Below are 17,128 nucleotides of genomic sequence, written 5' to 3'. Positions count from 1 at the left end.
TGTCCTTTCCTGCCATCCATCATCATCACCACAGAGTGAATGGGGAGAGGGGAATGGGTTACAACAAATGGATCAGAGGCAGAAGTAAAACCTCTACATTCTTCTATTATCGCTTCAAAAAGTTTATACATTTTCTCAGCAATTAGGCCAGGGGAGGGTGGAGTGGTTTTTTGTTTGCTTTTTTTAATTTTTGTTTTTTGTAATAAAAAAAAGAGAAGATGACAGAAACAGCCCCCCCAACAAGAAATTAACTTGTCAAGCCATGTAAAGCATTTTAATTACAATTTATATATCATGTATAAATAAATATTACATTCTTTCAGTCTACAATGCATACTAGGCATATCTTGTTAAAACCTCCTTCTATGTTATCAAGTGGCAGGGTCCATGTCGTCCAAGTAAAGAACAAAAATAGAAGGAGAAACCTACTGAGTTTAGTAATTTAAAAAAAAAAGATGTAGTGGAATCCACGGGTAAAGACAGAGCTGACAAACAATGCAGGTGCTCCCTGCTAGCAGTCAAAACGTAACACTGCTTCCAAAAAAGATTTGACATGAGGACTTCTTTTGAATTATAAATAGGTTTTCTGAGTGTGGTTTCCCCCCATCATTTAGATTCTGAGCCATATCCTCATTTTGTGTAAATTGACATTAAAGTCCATGGAACAGCACCCATTTATCTGTTATCTTTATCTCCTACTTGTTTCTGATGCATTGCTGAATTCATATTGTTATTAAAAACTGCTGATTTGCAATGTAACAGATTTTCCAGTTTGTGCTGGTCCAACGGAAACAAATGAAAATAAAGTAGACCCACATATCTCTTGATCCTTGGTCATTTGAATTTCTCTTTCTTCAAACTAATATTATCTATCCAAAAGCTCAGCTCCCCTAACATGAGGAAATAAAGTGGGCTTGGGACAACCTGCTTCTCTATTTGTGAGTACCACTCCCCATGCTCCCTCCCAATCCCCCCATGAGAACTGATGGCTCTGAAAAGATGAACAGAGCAAAATACAGGACAAATTATGAATTCACTGACTTGGCAAAAAATTAAAAATTAGGCTGTGCACATCTGTGGGCTTTGATGGTTTTGGTCTTATATTCGGTATCTATGCACCCTCTGTTCATTCTTATTGTTTATTATTTTTAAATGCAAACATGGAACAGCACCTTCTTCCCTTGGTGAAACCTGGGAACTTTGGTTGTGGAAACTTAACCAACCAATGAACCAACCCACACACCCAAAAGCAAAATTAAATCTTCCTCCAAACAGAACAAGTTTCTAGCTAGCACAAAACAGTCGAGACTCAGGCTTTCAGAAGAGCCGCCATGTTGGAATTATTAGTTTTTGCTCATCCTCTGAGTTCTTCAAATGACAAGGAAGATTATTATTAGCTAATTAAGAAAAACAATTATCTCTTGGTCCATAAAGAATCTACTGGATTTTTTTTTAAGACTCATTTTAAAGAAAGCAACAAGGGGTGGAAAATAGACGGAAAAATAAAAATATATCAGATAATCTCTTTCTGTTCCATATTTAATGCCAGGGACATGTTTTCACTTCAGATGAGGGAACAGAAAGCAACTGCTTGGGTAACACTCTAAACGGTCTCTTCCTGGATCATACTTTCATATTATTACAAGTATTACAAAGTGACTGTTTCTCTGTCTTTTCTATTAACTAACTCTCACTTTAAAACAACAACAACAACAACATTTTTTGGTACACTGTCTGTAATATTGTTGTTATTATTTTGACCCATCAGATAAATTTTCACAATCTCACTGTGCCCAGTTCATCGTATTGGTTAATTGTTTCCTTACTCCCTTCTGGGATTTGCATTCCATTAACTGCCCAAATCCATGAGCAGCTGTTGGAGAAAAAATAAAACAAACAAACTCAAAGCCATGGACAGTTTGACAAATTTCTTTCTCTGATGACAGAAACTGCCTTCTTGTTGTTGTTGATTTTTTCCCCTACTGATCCCCTCCTTCTCCCCTTTTCTGTCCCACTATATACTGTAGAACTGAAGGCATCAAGGTGTGGTTAAACCCAGAAAACCAGACAGGAGCTACACTTTGTCATTGAACTTCTCCATGTAGTTTTTTATCTCTTTGGAGTCCCCGAGGTCCATATCCTGGCACACCCATTTAATATCGTCATCATTGCTACTTAGGATAGAGTTGACAGTGGGACAACCATCATCGGGTGGGATGGTGGTGAAGGTTGTGAATTTTACCCGCTTTCGTTTGGATGTGGGGGAATGCAAAGGTTCTGTTTTCTGCTCTTTCCCTTGCTTCCCCCCGGAGTCAGCAGACCTATGGATCTGGCTCTGGATGTTCTTTTGAGTGTCACCGTTGAGGAGGTTGTTGCTTTCCTCATGGCTCATCCCTCGGTCTATAATAGTGGTGTGCTCATCCTGCTGAGGTGACACGTCCACTGTCTTCTCCAGAAGCTCTGCCTCATTTCCGAGCCAGACCCAGTCGTGGGAGTGGGTCATGGTGGCTTGCCCTTCCACTGGAACCTGCTTGTGCCGGTATTTCAGTGCAAACGTTGCACAGTTTATTAGGAAGACAAGAATTGCCAGGCAGAAGACCCCCAGCAGAGCGTACATCCCAATTTCCAAATCACTAAGGCCTCTGGGCGTCTGCACTAGGTCGTTCTCCTCCATGCCCCCACTGCTTTTTGGGAGGTCTACTTGAGCAGGGAAGTTGGTGAAATCTATGGGAATGTTCTGCAGCTGGCCATCATCCGAGAGTTTGCCTCCATCCAGCCTATTGTTTTTCATGACTTTGTTTTTGAGCATTGACTTTGCAGTGGTGCTGACTTTTCTGATGGTACTTTCCTCTCGCTCGGCTGAAGAGCTCCCATAGTATCGCCCATCCTGGCCATACCGCTCTTGATCCGACACCTTTTGCCGCCGGTCACTCGCGTGGTTTTCAATCTCATCGGCATCATAATCTTCGCCAGTGTTGGAGTTGGCATCATTTTGGCCAAACTTCACTTTGATGCTGCTGTTGCCCGTGGCCAAGACACTTTTCCTCTTGGACTTCTGGCAGGCTTCAGAGATCATCATGTCTACTTTGATCAATGTGCCCTGCCCTTCACCTTCTGCTGCCACGACCGGCCATTTCCAGGCAGTGCTCTGATGGGTTGAGACAACGGATTTGTCCAGCGACATGGTAGAAAGGGAGAAGTCCTTGGGGTCATAAATGTCTAATGGAGTAACTGAACTGTCACTGAACTGGATCCAGATGCTTACTATGGCTTCCTAAAAGAAGAGAGAAATGGTTAAAGACAGGGCCTTAAATAAAACAGCTCAACTGATTGCAACTCATCAATCTTCTCAGTTCTGAAATGCAGCTGAACAAAGCAGGAGGCACTGGCTCCATACTATGCTGAAAACAAGCTGAGTCTTGACCGATGGGGCAGAAAATTGGTCACATTTTTCATTAACGATCCCAGCAGTATCTTTCGTGGAAAGGTTTTGCAAATGGAAATGTGAAATAATTGATATGGGGAGATCGTAATAACAACACACCCATTTAAAAAAACCCCACATTCCTGTCGCATGAAAACTGGAAGAAACAAAAAAGAAAAAGTACTGGAAGCACTTGACAGAACACTTATTTTCCTGTTGTTCTCCATGCAAATATGTCACATGGAGCAGTCAAATTAAACAGGGCATACATATTGTGGCAGGGAAGAGGAGAGATGCCACAATGTTTTGAAAATGGGTCACCTGAAAGGAAACAAAAGACTTGCAAAACAGTTGTTACTTTGCATGAGAACTGTTTGTTTTTAGCTAAACACACTTTACCCTTGAAAATAACTGTAAACCCCATTATATTTCCATGTCAGCCAAGGCAGGATGTGAGGATTCTGCTGTGATCTTCATGATAACGATATACAAATGGCTTGGATTTAATTGGACTGTGTTTGCTCCCTGCAGGTAGTACCATTAGAAGTCACCATTAGAAGCAAACAGAAAGCTAGCGGTCAAGAGGCGAAGTTGTGTCTATTTGAGTCTCATTCAGATGATAAAGATATTTACTTCTCCACGTCTCAGTAGCTTTCTTTGCAGGAGATTTCTTTATTTTTTCATTTGCTCTATGTCTAGTTTGTTTAGTTAGCATATGTGCAGGCAGACTGCTGAAATGCAGCTACACATGAAAGTGAAATTCTATTCTTCCCAAGACTTACACGGCAAATGTCCTTAATAACTTTACCCGCAGGTACATCAAAACAATTGGGCTGAAAATCACCATGGGGAAAAGCATCGCCACCCTTTTAATGTCCAATCATAATACAAATTTACAACCCAATATTGTTTTCAATTGGTTACAATTTGTTACACTATGGTTATAAACAAAGGGAATTGCTACTCTTCCAGTTAAATTTAAAGCTTTTCAATGAAAACAGCAAGGGGCATTTAGCTGTGCAGAAGGTTGGAATGCACTGAATATTTAATTTTCCAAGTGCTATCAGAAAGCTCTTTGGGGACCAAACAAGGGAAAAATATATTGTGGCACAGCAGGAAAGAGGGCAAAGTACTTGGTAATTCAGACAAGCTTTGCACACAGTGATGAAATAGAGCCAGGGTAACTCTGAAGCTGTAGCAATGCTGAAAAGTGCGAGGGAGGAACGGACATTAAAACAGATCTTTCATGAAACAAGCCTGAGATGGTTGAACAAATTAGTGCAAAACTGCAGAGCATCATTTTTAGGTACATCTGCACCGCCACTGGGGGGTGGGGAGAGGGATTGCAGCATGTGTAGACATACCCAGGCTAATTTTAATGTAGCCATGAGTACCAATAACAGCGAGTCTGCAGCTCAGCATGGGCTGTACCAGCCCGCCTGGGACCCTGGGTACATACTTGAATGGCTAGCCTGTGCTGTCATGGTGTCACTGCTATTGGTACTCGCGCTAACTAGATCAAGGCTAGCTTTGGTAGGTCAACATATGCTGTAATCAAACCCACGTCTGCAGCGTGGTCATGGTAGGCTTTTGTCATTGTGGGTAAGCTTTACTCTTTGGAAATTTCTAGCAGTAGCAAACCCAGCTCTCGGAAAGAAAGAACATTCTTCCCATGGAATCACGTGTGTGTGTGGGGGACCCATCTCCATTCGTCTTTGGGTGATCTGGCACACTTGATATTCTGCTTCTCCACTGCATCTGGAACAACGAGTGGTCTTTTCCCCTCTTTTTTTGCACTGAGTCATAGGAAAGGCAAAATTACCATCTTTAGGGAGAAACGTACTAGTGAAAACTGCAGCAGGAACCCAAATGACACTGAGATCATCTCTTAATGGCTCCTTTTTTGGAACCACAGAGGACAATAGAGACAGAATAACAAAAAAGTGGGAGGGGTGTTTTGTGGTTAAGACATTAGACTGGGGCCTGGTCTACGCTGGAGCGAGGTGCGGGCGGGGATTGATCTAAGATACGCAACTTCAGTTACTTCATTAATGGGAATCAGTGGGAGTTAGGTGCCTAAACACCTTTAAAATTCCGGCCTTCTGTAGCGGAGGCTGGGATAAAATCCAGTTCTGCCAGGCAGCATTCAACTGTCTTGATCATGAGATCATCCATTCTCATCCTGCAATCCCCTGCCCCATTCGCTACACATCTTCCAACTTCTGCAACAGGTGAGGCAGGGGTACTACAGACAGTCTCCTTCACTTCATCAGTTCCAGGCTCCTTGCCCAGCCACTCTCTGTTCTTCCCTTTCCCAGCGCCTCACTTGATCTCTCTCTCTCCCTGACTCTAGCATCTGGTCCCCTCCACATTCCCCAACCCCATTTTCCTCCCACCAGCTCCTTTCCCCAATCTCTTTACCCAGCCAGTACCAGTGCTCCCTCCGCACCTGGCTCCTTGTCAGATCTGTCTCTCTCCTCCCTCATCTCCTACCCGCCGCCCATTCTCCTTGGCCAGCCAGTCCCAGCCTCCCCTACTCCTCATCCTATCTCAGTTTCCCCATCACTTATGGGTCACAGTCCCATCCCTGATCTCTCTAGTTTCCAGTTCCAGTTCCCTTGCCTAGACAGTCCCAGTCCCCCCTGTCCATTTCCAGTCAGTTTCCCTCTCCCCAGGTCTAGTCCCAGTCCCCCTAGTTCCTGGTCCGAACACTACTTCTCTCCTCAGCCCCCGCCAGTCTGGCTTTTGCCCCCTCTGCATTCAAATCAGGCAGCTTCTTCCTCAACACTGTCTAAGCCCAGGAGTGCGATGGGGGGCAGGGGGGGCACTGAGAGCACAGGAGCGATAGGCTCCCCGCTCTCAGTTCAGGTGCCTGGACCCAGCACAACCCATAGCAGCGCCCACAGCTGCGATTGCAGAGAACGTGCTGCTCAGCCCTGCCCTGCAGCATGCCCAGCAATGGAATCTTCAGGGAAGTTGGCTGCTAAAATCTACAGAGTCTTCACTGAGCATGTGTGAACTGTGATCTTCAAACTTGGCCACACTGGAACAGATTTTCATGTGGGAGGCAACAGACTTCTGACACAAAGGCTACAATTCTTACAGAAAAGTCCCTGCTCCAAAGCATGGGGTGGCAGAGCGTTTTAAAGAAAAGGTCACCAGAGTTTTTAAGATGAGCAAAACAATGTGGATTTCACTAGCCTCTTTCTCAGAAATGGCTGAGCTGTTTTGGCTGTATATATATCAGCCTGAGGCAGCCACTGAGCATGGGAAACTTCAGCTCAAGCTGTTAAAGTTTGGTAAAGTTGTAAGCCACTGACAACAGGGTCTCACAGTGGGAAGCGTCATGGTAGGAGCTACTGGCTTCATCTGTCCCCACAAAAGCACAATCCTGGTGTTTAGGAAGCAGAAGTCATGAAGAGTAAATGAGGAGCCATTTGAGGTTGAAGACCACAAATGTGATTTACTCCAATTAACCAAGACTCTCTGTTACTCTCTTCAATCTGCACCGAATTTTTAAATTTTAAGGGATCCTCCCTACAAAGAGCCAATTAAATAGAAAACTGTCACACATGGATAGTGGAGAAACTGAATTATAAAGGGGAAAAAAAAAGAAGAGAATTCCCCCAATCCTGCCAAAACACATTTCATCTGCCCAAATAAGCAATTTGGCACAAAATCCTCTTCATGACTCTTTCACTTAAAGGCAAGCTGAATGCAAGGGAACGAAGCAAATTTCCCAAATGATCAGAAATTCTGAAAGGCTTAAAAAAATAGAAATGATTTAGTGCCATGTCCTTCAAAGAGCTGTTTCTGCAAATCCTATGTACCGCATCAATAAATCCCTCCAAATCTCTGACAAGAGCCTCCAATTACTATCAACAGATGAAGATGGATTGAAACCTTATCATCAGCAAAGCTGATGCCCTGTCTGATGCTGAAGGTGACAAATCCCTGTGTTCATTAATTAATAAGCATAAACAAATAGCTTGTGGTGTTACCAGTTTTCATCACCCTTTCATTCCGTTGTGCTCTTTATAAACAAATAAACCACAAATTCACGTCATCGTCAACAACTCTCGGAAGATGGGATTATTTATATGGTGACTAGAGAGATTGGAGGTGAGTCACATACCATACATCAGATCACTTCGAATCAGATTCAGAAGCGATGGAGAATTTGCTTCCCACAGCGGCTGTTGATTTCCAAACAACATGCTGTTTCCTACGAACGTGAAGCACCGGTGCACTCATCAAGACACTTTTTGGTCATGTTTTTCTTCATGTACTTCTATAATCTCCTCTTCCACCCTAGCCAGACTAGCATGCTTTGCCTATGTATATTAGCTTGACCTCTTCATCACCATTACCTATCTCAGTGTGCAATCACATCTCTGCTTCCTCAGAGCTGCTGATCAGTCTGGAGATGCCACCTGATAAATTTGCCTGAATTATAAAGCCAACCAGTATTTTCCCTTTTGTAAATGAATTTATTCCCTTGTTTTCTTTATGTTATAGTTAGAGCCGGTGGAACAGTAGGGGGAAAAATTGTCCTCTACAGTTCACAAATCTGTCATGGAGCCTAAGGCCTTGATTCCATTCAGCCATACCTGCGACCTTTCATAATGGCAAATTTGCAAAGCTTCAAAACTCTCCTGCACAGTCTGATCACAAATACAGGTATTTGGCTCTCAATGTGTATATCCCACCAAGCTGAACTGACCAGCTCTGAATGTTCAAACACCAAAAGGCAACTTGGATTGAGAAGCTAGAGTTGGTGGGTGAGTGGCATGTCATATATATACACCTTTACCCTGATATAACACGAATTCGGATATAATGCGGTAAAGCAGTGCTCTGGGAAGGGGAGAGGAGTGGGTCTGTGCACTCTGGCAGATCAAAGCAAGTTCGATATAACGCGGTTTCACCTATAACACAGTAAGATTTTTTGACTCCTGAGGACAGCGTTATAGCAGCGTAGAGGTGTATAGCATATGATGACACTGGCACTCTGGGACAATGGTTGTCTGTGAATTGTCAGGAAGATTTTATGATGGTGGTTTTGACCTATAAAGCCCTAAATGGCCTGGGTAGGGCACTTGGCGCTAGGGTTAGGGTTCCTATGGGTAGGGAACCCTACCCTAGGGTTAGGGTTCCTAAGGGTAGGGCACTTGGAGCTAGGGTTAGAGTTCCTATTGGGAGGGCTTCCCACCCTAGGGTTAGGGTTCCTAAGGGTAGGGCACTTGGAGTTAGGGTTAGGGTTCCTATTGGGAGGGCTTCCCACCCTAGGGTTAGGGTTCCTAAGGGTAGGGCACTAGGAGCTAGGGTTAGGGTTCCTAAGGGTAGGACACTTGGAGATAGGGTTCGGGTTCCTATAGGTAGGGCACTTGGAGCTAAGGTTAGGGGTCCTATAGGTAGGGCGTCCCACCCTAGGGTTAGGGTTCCTATGGGTAGGGCTTGCTGTTCTAGGGTTAGGGTTCCTATGGGTAGGGCTCTTGGAGCTAAGATTAGGATTCCTATGAGTAGGGCACTAGGAGCTAGGGTTAGGGTTCCTATGGGTAGGACACTTGGAGCTAGGGTTAGGGTTCCTATGGATAGGGCTTCCCGCTCTAGAGTTAGGGTTCCTATGGATAGGGCTTCCTGCCCTAGGGTTAGAGTTTCCATGGGTAGGGCTCTTGGAGCTAGGGTTAGGTTCCTATGGGTAGGGCACTCCGCCCTAGGTTCAGGGTTCCTATGGGTAGGGCACTTGGTGCTAGGGTTAGGGTTCCTAAGGGTAGGACACTTGGAGCTAGGGTTAGGTTCTAGTCCTGCTCTGACTCAGGCAGAATAGAGACCTGAACCCAGAGCTACTACATCCCAGGTGACCACCCGAGTCACTGTGCTATTGGTCATTCTGGAGTCTGTCACTTTCTTTCATGAAAATTTTTGACAGGTCTGAGTTTTGTCCTGCTAAGAAACGAAAACAAATGTCAAAAGGTTGAAATTTTTCATGAAATGGAATTCTTGTTTTCTGGCCAGTCCTACTTCAAACCCTTTCCATTGCGGGAAGGGAATAATGGCCAACTGCGCTAGCAATTCAGAAACCTGTACCTGTAGGGCCAGTCTTCTGGCAAGAGAAGGGCCATTCAATGATTCTCATTAAGAGGGAGAAAATTCAATGGAATCAGCTCAGCCCTCTGCAGCAAGGACACAGTGGCTGCCCTCAGACTATGGCTGTGCGGGTACAGAATGCTCTCAGAGCCGCTGCAAAGAGTGGGCTGTGCTGGGCAGCAGAGGAGGACTCGAGTGCATGAGCTACACAGGTTGAGGGCAGCAATCAGCCCAACGGGGGGAGCACTGAGGGAAGCACGGGGCTTGGAAGCATATAAAACACTCTGCTTCCTCACCCTAAGCTCGGGAGGTGGGTGTGGGGATGGGAAGAAAAGGCAGAGGCAGGGTGTGGGTGGCATGCACACGGGCTCCAGCTTGGAGGGGCTGCAAGGACAAAAACAGAAGCAGCAGATGAGGAACTGCCTGGAAAAGGCAGCTGCAGGACAGCAGGGAGTGGGAGGGATAGGAGAGGCAGACACTAACCCAGGGTTGTTACTTGCAACCAGGTTACCTGGGGCTTTCCGGGCCCTGGTCTGAGAACTCTCTGGCCTCTCTTTCCTTGCTCCTTCTTGCTAGTAGCAATGAGGGCTGCAAGGGAATTAGCAGCTTCTACGCTTCCAGGCAGGGGAGGAGGGAGGGACTGTGGGAGATGGGGGGTGGAGCAGCCAGTCCTCCTTAAGGGAAGGGTGCTTGGCAGCCTCTTGCTTCTTGATGGGTGCACTCACACAGCAGAACACAGTGAGGCTACACCACAGAGTGGGGAAGAGGAGGCACATACAGCAGGTACAGCAACATCAACACACTGTTCAGCTGAACAATATTTAGGAGGCATTGGTCAGAGCCTTCCCATAAAACTTACGCTGGTAAATATCTTTGCACGCTGCACTGAGATATGCAACCCCTCCTGCCCCACAGGCTGTTTTACTCTCAAGCTGGCATGTGACACTCCCAGCCAAGCTGCAGGAGAAAAATTCTACGCTGCCCTATGCCCTCTAACTAAGTTAGATTTGTTTTTAGCTTTGGCTTCTTCAATTTCCAACTCAGCATCTGTCGAGAAGAGCGGTTTCCAAAAGGAAGCCCCGAAGAAGGGCACAAATGGGTTAATTACATAAGACTCAGATGATTACAGGATGAAGGAAATTAAACAGATGGACAGCACTTCCTTCTTTGAGCTGGGATGTCTACTGAGTTATAAAACAATCTACATTATTCTTGTGTTCCAGAAAATGATACAGTGATCAGCATGAAAATGGGCCATAAAACCTGAACTGAGCTCTTCCCTATTTACGAGGAATGAAATAGTGGTTTTGTGAGAGCAATGGCTGCAGATGGCATTATACAGCCCTGAATAAGTGTGTTCTACTCCGCAGAGTGAAATCAGGATTGAACAGGTCCTTGTCACTTCCATTGCTGCAGACCTCTTTGTTTTTAATCTATTCTTTGGCAACTATTTGCCTCCATTTGGTGCTGTTTTCTGCTCCTCGTATCCGTACAGATTATGTGACCTGAAATTCACCGCTTGAGACCCTTCCCTCGGCTGATCTGAAAATGTGCCGGCTTTGAATTAAGCAGGATCGAAACACGGTGTCCCCTAATGAGCTGATCAACTAACCCATCTGAGTCAGCCTGAAGAATAAAAGAAGAGAGGGAAGCCAGGCTGCCTGCTGCTGCTCCAACAGGAAAATGAACGAGCGTGCCTTTCTCCCATTGCTGTTTTATGGCTCTCCCAAATATTAAATCACGGGGCTCTCCCACTCTCTGACATGGAGATCAAGGACATTGCTCATGGCAAACAGAGAGCATGGATGGCCTGTGAAAGAAGTGTAATAAAGGCTCGGAGAGCTGCCAAGGTCACGGTGTTTAAAGGGAGCCTTTGAAAAGACAGACAAAGTGCAAGTCAGAACGTTTGGGTTTGGAACTTTTCCAAAGGGCTAAGCCCAAATTTGCAGGCGGGAAGAAGAAAGAAGCCAACGCTAGGGTGCCCTCTGCTGGAGAGGCATGGCTATAAAACTATGTTATACCCATAACTTAAAGTCTATGCTGTTTTCCCCTAAAAACTTGCTCGTGAGAGGCAACTCTGCAGGGATGACCCACGACCCCATCCAGCATGCCAGCAGCAAGGAGAACCGGAGTGCACGCTACCTGTTTAGGGGTATGAAGCAGCTCCTGAGCAATGGTTGTAGCCACAATAGCTCGGTTATTTGCCGGGCTTGGCTGAAGAAAGAGCGACAGCCCAGCCACCATCTGCACCCCGAGGTCTGTTATGGTCACTTTGTCATCTAGCACCATCACTGTCTTCTCTGCCAGAATGGAATCCGAAAGAGGAGAAAAAACCTTTGGAGAAACAGAAAGGGAACAGCATCAGGAAAGGGTTAAAACAACTAGCGACCCTTCTCACCACGTCATCTGCTCCTGCTCCCAAAGCCTTGCTTCAGGCACAGAAACTGGGTGAAGGAGGACATGGAGAGGACACACTGGTTTCATGCAGGAAGCAAGGAGAACCCATTCGATGGAGAGATTACAGCTCAAAGCTGCTGTAACAAATACCACTTTGGAAGCTATCTTATTTTACTCCCATTATTTCCACTACTTTCTTATAAGCCTGGAAATAATACAATCTTTCCCTCCTAATTTTGGTCCTGATCCTGCAAGGGGCTGAGCCCCCTCAACTCTCAATGGCTTCAAAGGGTGCTGGAGGCTCTCAGCACCTTCCAGGATTTGTCCTTCATTTTTCCATTTCCATATCCATTTCTCTGTCCCTGAAGTTTCTAATTGACCATGCAGCCCATTCTCAAGTGGGATATTGTCCCCTTTGATGCAAATGGCTACTCTCTGTCCATCTCCGAACATTTAGAGAGCAGAAGACAGCTACTCAAACACACGCAGTCTCTCCCACCCACAGTCTGTGGCTACATTTGCAGTTTGTGCACTGAACTCCGCTGACTCCAGCCAGGACACTGAGGGCCAAATCCTCAGCCAGTGGAAATCAGCACAGCATTATGGTCTTCAGTTTACACCAGCTAAGAATCTGGCCCTAAGAGTAACTTTCACAGGCACAGAACGCTCTCCACTCCAGTTGACACCCATTAGAGTTATGGGTGCTCGGTATCTCTGAAAATCAGGACCTCTGTCTCCAGGCAGCAGTTCCACTAGTTGAAGTGCAGGGGGAGCCTCACCTCGTGTGGGAAAACAGGATGTTTACCAAGATCTTCACAGGTGCAGGAGCTGTCCAGTAAGGATGGCTGAAATACAGGTTTTGATCTGTCTTACTACAATGACGGGGGCTTTTGCTTTATTTGTTCGAACTGAATGGAGATGGAATGCATGTGTGTGAAATTCTGGGAGGCCACAGCCTTGCTACAACAGATGATTACATTCCAAAGCAGTGCTGTTTTAGCAGAACACTCTACTGGCTCTTCCAAGTGTTAATGCAGAAATGGTAGAACCCAGAGCAGTTCAGTTTATGTACCTGGATTGTTGTCATTCCTACTTCTTGTCCAATCAAAATCCTTCCTTCTTGTAGCCTGGCAATGTGAGGCTCCTCCAACTTCATAAAGTCCATCACCAGATCCGTAATGTCAAACTGCCAGTCAGAACCCAGCAAATAGTTCAGCTGACTCCAAGGGCTAGAGTCCTCAGCGACAAACTGAGTAAGGACTCGCACCATGGCATGCTGGTACTGGAGCGCACAGCCTCTTCCCTTCCGCTCATCTTCATCCTCATCATCACTGTCCCTTGTGGGTCTTGAAAAAAGAAAAAGGAAACATAAAAAAAGGGTTTGAGGACAAAACTCCTTCATAGTCTCTTTCCCTGCAGCGAAAACTAAGAGCAAAGTGCTAAGCAAGGAAAACACTTCCTGGAATAAAATCAATTAAGAGCAGAAAAACGATCAACTGAGCAGACTTGATCAGAGCAATTGAAAGTGCATACGGAGCCCAACAGTAATTATTGCATGCTACAGCACACTGGTACACGCCCTTAAGTGTCGTTGCTGATTCTTGGCATTACACAGGCGATCATGATAAGTGTATGATATTGGAGTCTTATCTTTGAAGATCTCCACTGAAATACCAGAATGCAGAGACAGACAGAACCAAACCTCCCTTCCAGTCTCCCTTGAGCTATGAGTTGGATTCAAGTCCAAACTCTACCACTGGACCATCTAGGTAAATGATTTAGGAGCACATATCCCACTGAAAAACAGTGACTACCCTGGGGGGGAACCTGGGATCTAGATGCAACCTCTGTACCGTGAGCTGTTCTTCCTGGGCTTAAAATCAGCTCCATTCATTGCAAGAAAATGCCTGATATAAATGAAGCGACTAAACCCACCTCTTATTGGAGACAATGGGGACTCTCCAGCCTTTTATTTGGCTTAGCTCCGTGTCCGAAATATCAATCTGAAGAGGCAGGCGTGGAACCCAGACTGTGATTTGCAGAGCGGCGCTCAGATACTGGTATGTGAAATTCACTACTGCATCCACCTGGCCTTTCATTTCTTTGCCATTGACAAACACATAGTCACATCTGTCAGAAACCTAAAGGAGAGGAAGGTAGGGGGAAAAAGAGAGAGAAAAGAAGGTAATCGCTGCGACAAAGCAGGCTCAAAGTGGAAACCTGGCACATGAAAAACAAAAACAAATAAAAAAGGCTCCCGTCTCCTTACGCATGTTAATGATGGCGTTTTACAATGGAACCAGCTGAACACAAAAATCCTCCACCATCTCAGGAGGCATAATTGTGCTGGAGATGCCTAAAGACTGGATACGATTTCTGAAGCTGCTGGCTGGGTTTTCTATTTGTTATTCAATGAGCTACTAGCTGATCACATCTCTATGAAATTTATAAAACGAGAGTCTCCATCACAGCATGGCCAAAAGAAACCAAACAACCCCAAACTGGACTAGCTGGATGCAGGCAGCAAATATAAAGCTCTACCCCAACCAGAGTTTTCACGTTCACTCTGGCGTGACACTGTTTAGTGTCACACATAGGTCTGAGGATGAAGCCGGCTCTGGAATGAATTTCATATGGAGAATGGAAACAAAAACATATTCATTTCCTCTGCAATAAACATTATCTGTTTATAAATGTTTACATTTTGATTAAAGCCATAAAGTAATTCTAAACACTGCAGTAGATTTATCATTAATATGTAAATACTGTCCTGAAATATAAGCAAGCATTAGCATAGTCATGTAAGAGTTATACCAGTAATCACTTCTTTAATCAATGTTGTAATTTACAGACCATTGAGTTTTCTCATTTATTACCGTACTGAGTACTAGTGGGATGGAACAGAATCCCTCCAGAATATATAAATCATTAAGAGGGATGCAGATAGTATGAAGTGGCTCGGTGTGATAAAGTCATTGTCAAATCTATTCCTAAAGGTGTCATAAACGTCTGGGGAAATCTTGCGGCACATTAATCATACATTAAGTGGCTAGCAATGGGAGCTGTTGCATTACTAAATGAGCTGCCATGTCTGTAGAAATTACAAGTAAACCCAACAGATATCTTTAATTCACATGTTTTCTCCCTCCCCTTCAGAAACCTATTTCATCTTCTGTAATGAATGTCATTAGCACTGGTAATGGCCCTCCCACCTGAACGTCTATTTATACCATCATCTGCTCCCTTTGATTTTGTCTTTCCCCATACTACTTTATTCAAATGATGCTTATCACATGGAATAGCTCAAGTCCCCAGGCTAATCAAATGGATGGGTGCCCTCTATGACCATGGATAAACACAAGACCTAGATGTGCTAAACCGTTCCTAGTTATACAGCACATGTCCAATCTGTATCCTCTGGCAGTTTAGGCACTGCTCACTTACTGGTATAACAGTCGGGAGAAATATTTCAAGGGAAGACCTCAGAGACACAATCTGAGCGCAGTTTAATGAAATGATACACCACAACCATCTTGAACGATTGTAAGTGAGTCCTACTCACTGGATGCAATACTATCTAGCACAATACAGGACCCATCTGTTTGTTTAGCCTTTTTTCCTCATGTCATGTTTAATGGACATAAGGTGGGAAATGTTCCCTTTTTTCCATAGATGGACAGCGTGTCCTGTTTTAATATATGTTACATATGAGTGTGGCCTATAATTTACAAAAGGGACTACATTTTCCTATTAGTTTGTATATGAGCTATATATTATCTCATATCTCTCTTGTGCTGCAATGACATATGTGCTACTTATATATGATTCACATGCAAGCTATACAGATCTTTGTTCCAGATGGTGACTCTTGATTTTCATGATGCTGTTAACAGTGACACTTTATCCCCTCTGTATAGAGTTATGACATCAGGAATCACAATCCATCATAAAAAGGAGGGTTTATTAAAGAAAACAACTACAATTACAGACAGGCTTCTACACAGCTTCAGTTCCAGCTTTGTCATCTTTGTTCGCCCAGCACCCATTCTGCCTGGAGCTCTATACAGCACACAGAAAACGTAGCTACTGAATAATATACTGCAAGTAAATAGATCATTGCATATGGTCTATTGCTCTGAACAAAAAACTGGGAGCAAAGAAGTCCTTGTTTCTAATCACGGCTTTTGTCTTGGTTCTAATCTCTGATGCCCTGTGCGGTCTCAGGCAAGTCACTTTATCTCTGTTTCCCCCATCTTCAGAATGGAGATGGCAATATTTACGTAGCTGCTGGGATGCTGCGAGCCTCAGGGTTTGTCTATGTGTGGAGGCAATGTGCTTTACAGGAGTATAATACTAATGTATTGAGCATTTATTAGTCCATGTAGACCCTGCTGCGGCATTTAAACACAGGGCTGTTTGAACCAGTTCTACAGCAAAGTGTAGGAGGGGACCTTAAGTGTGCACCAGCAGGGTCTACATGGGCCCATTAATGTGCAACTCACTAGTGTGCTTTAGAAATCACCCCCCTAGAGCGCATGACCCCTCCGTGTAGCTAGCGGGCGTGACTCGGCTAGAGAGCTGCGTGCCACCTGGGTTCCAGTCCCACTGCGCCAAACGTCTGTTTCATGGAGCAAAGTGGGAAGTTAGAGCTTTATGGCGAGGAATCCTGGCTTCCGTGCAGTCGGGAGCCTTTACAGCGGAGCCTTCCTTTAACATAGTTCTGCTGCCACCACTGTCACAGGCCCAAGGACTCCCTCCCTCAGGGGCAGGGCACGGGGGGAAGGTCAGAGGTGTAAGCCTGGAATGGAAGATTCCCTTGCAGGGAGCGAGAGCCTTCAGCAGTGACTGGCCCCCGTGCTGCCCTGAGGAACCTGAGGGAGATTAGCTTGGTGCCACAATAACTCCCACTCTGATATCTCTGGGTTAGCAGGGGATGGTGATATCTGATGCCTCCCCCATCCTCCCCCCGCCTTCTCTCTCTCTCTTTCTAGCAGGCGGCTTGCCTAAGTCTATTCTGCTTCGGGACAATAGCTCCTCTGTGATATACTCACAGTGAGGGACATCTGTATGCGGATCAAAGGTTTGTGATGAAATGTTCACCTTCAGACTGACCCAGGTGTACTGGACCTAGAGCTATGATTTAACAGGAGCAGAAGCCAAACGTTGTCGGGAACCGAACAAATGAGTCTATCAGGGAAAAAACAACAACAATAGCAG

The 17,128-nt window shown here is 45.0% G+C and overlaps 1 protein-coding gene across 2 annotated transcripts in view; it reads right to left on the bottom strand.

Annotated features, from left to right (window-relative positions):
* Positions 1 to 260: 260 nt before the first annotated feature.
* Positions 261 to 17,128, bottom strand: part of TMEM132C (transmembrane protein 132C) — a 299,900-nt gene continuing 283,032 nt past the window's right edge. The window contains exons 6-10 of one of the 2 annotated variants that reach the window (XM_030583380.1): positions 13,847 to 14,052; positions 12,984 to 13,257; positions 12,691 to 12,756; positions 11,657 to 11,848; positions 261 to 3,274 (exon numbers count right to left, since the gene is read on the bottom strand). In XM_030583380.1, the coding sequence (XP_030439240.1) occupies positions 2,075 to 3,274; positions 11,657 to 11,848; positions 12,691 to 12,756; positions 12,984 to 13,257; positions 13,847 to 14,052 (1,938 nt within the window). In that variant the 3' untranslated portion in view covers positions 261 to 2,074. The remainder of the gene's footprint in view (positions 3,275 to 11,656; positions 11,849 to 12,690; positions 12,757 to 12,983; positions 13,258 to 13,846; positions 14,053 to 17,128) is intronic. The other variant, XM_030583381.1, reaches the window with a different exon arrangement.

The sequence above is a fragment of the Gopherus evgoodei genome, chromosome 13, assembly GCF_007399415.2.
Source record: "Gopherus evgoodei ecotype Sinaloan lineage chromosome 13, rGopEvg1_v1.p, whole genome shotgun sequence".
In the NCBI taxonomy this organism is placed as follows: domain Eukaryota; kingdom Metazoa; phylum Chordata; order Testudines; family Testudinidae; genus Gopherus; species Gopherus evgoodei.
Note: the sequence above shows the minus strand (reverse complement) of the source record. Positions and strands in the feature narration are given on the sequence as shown.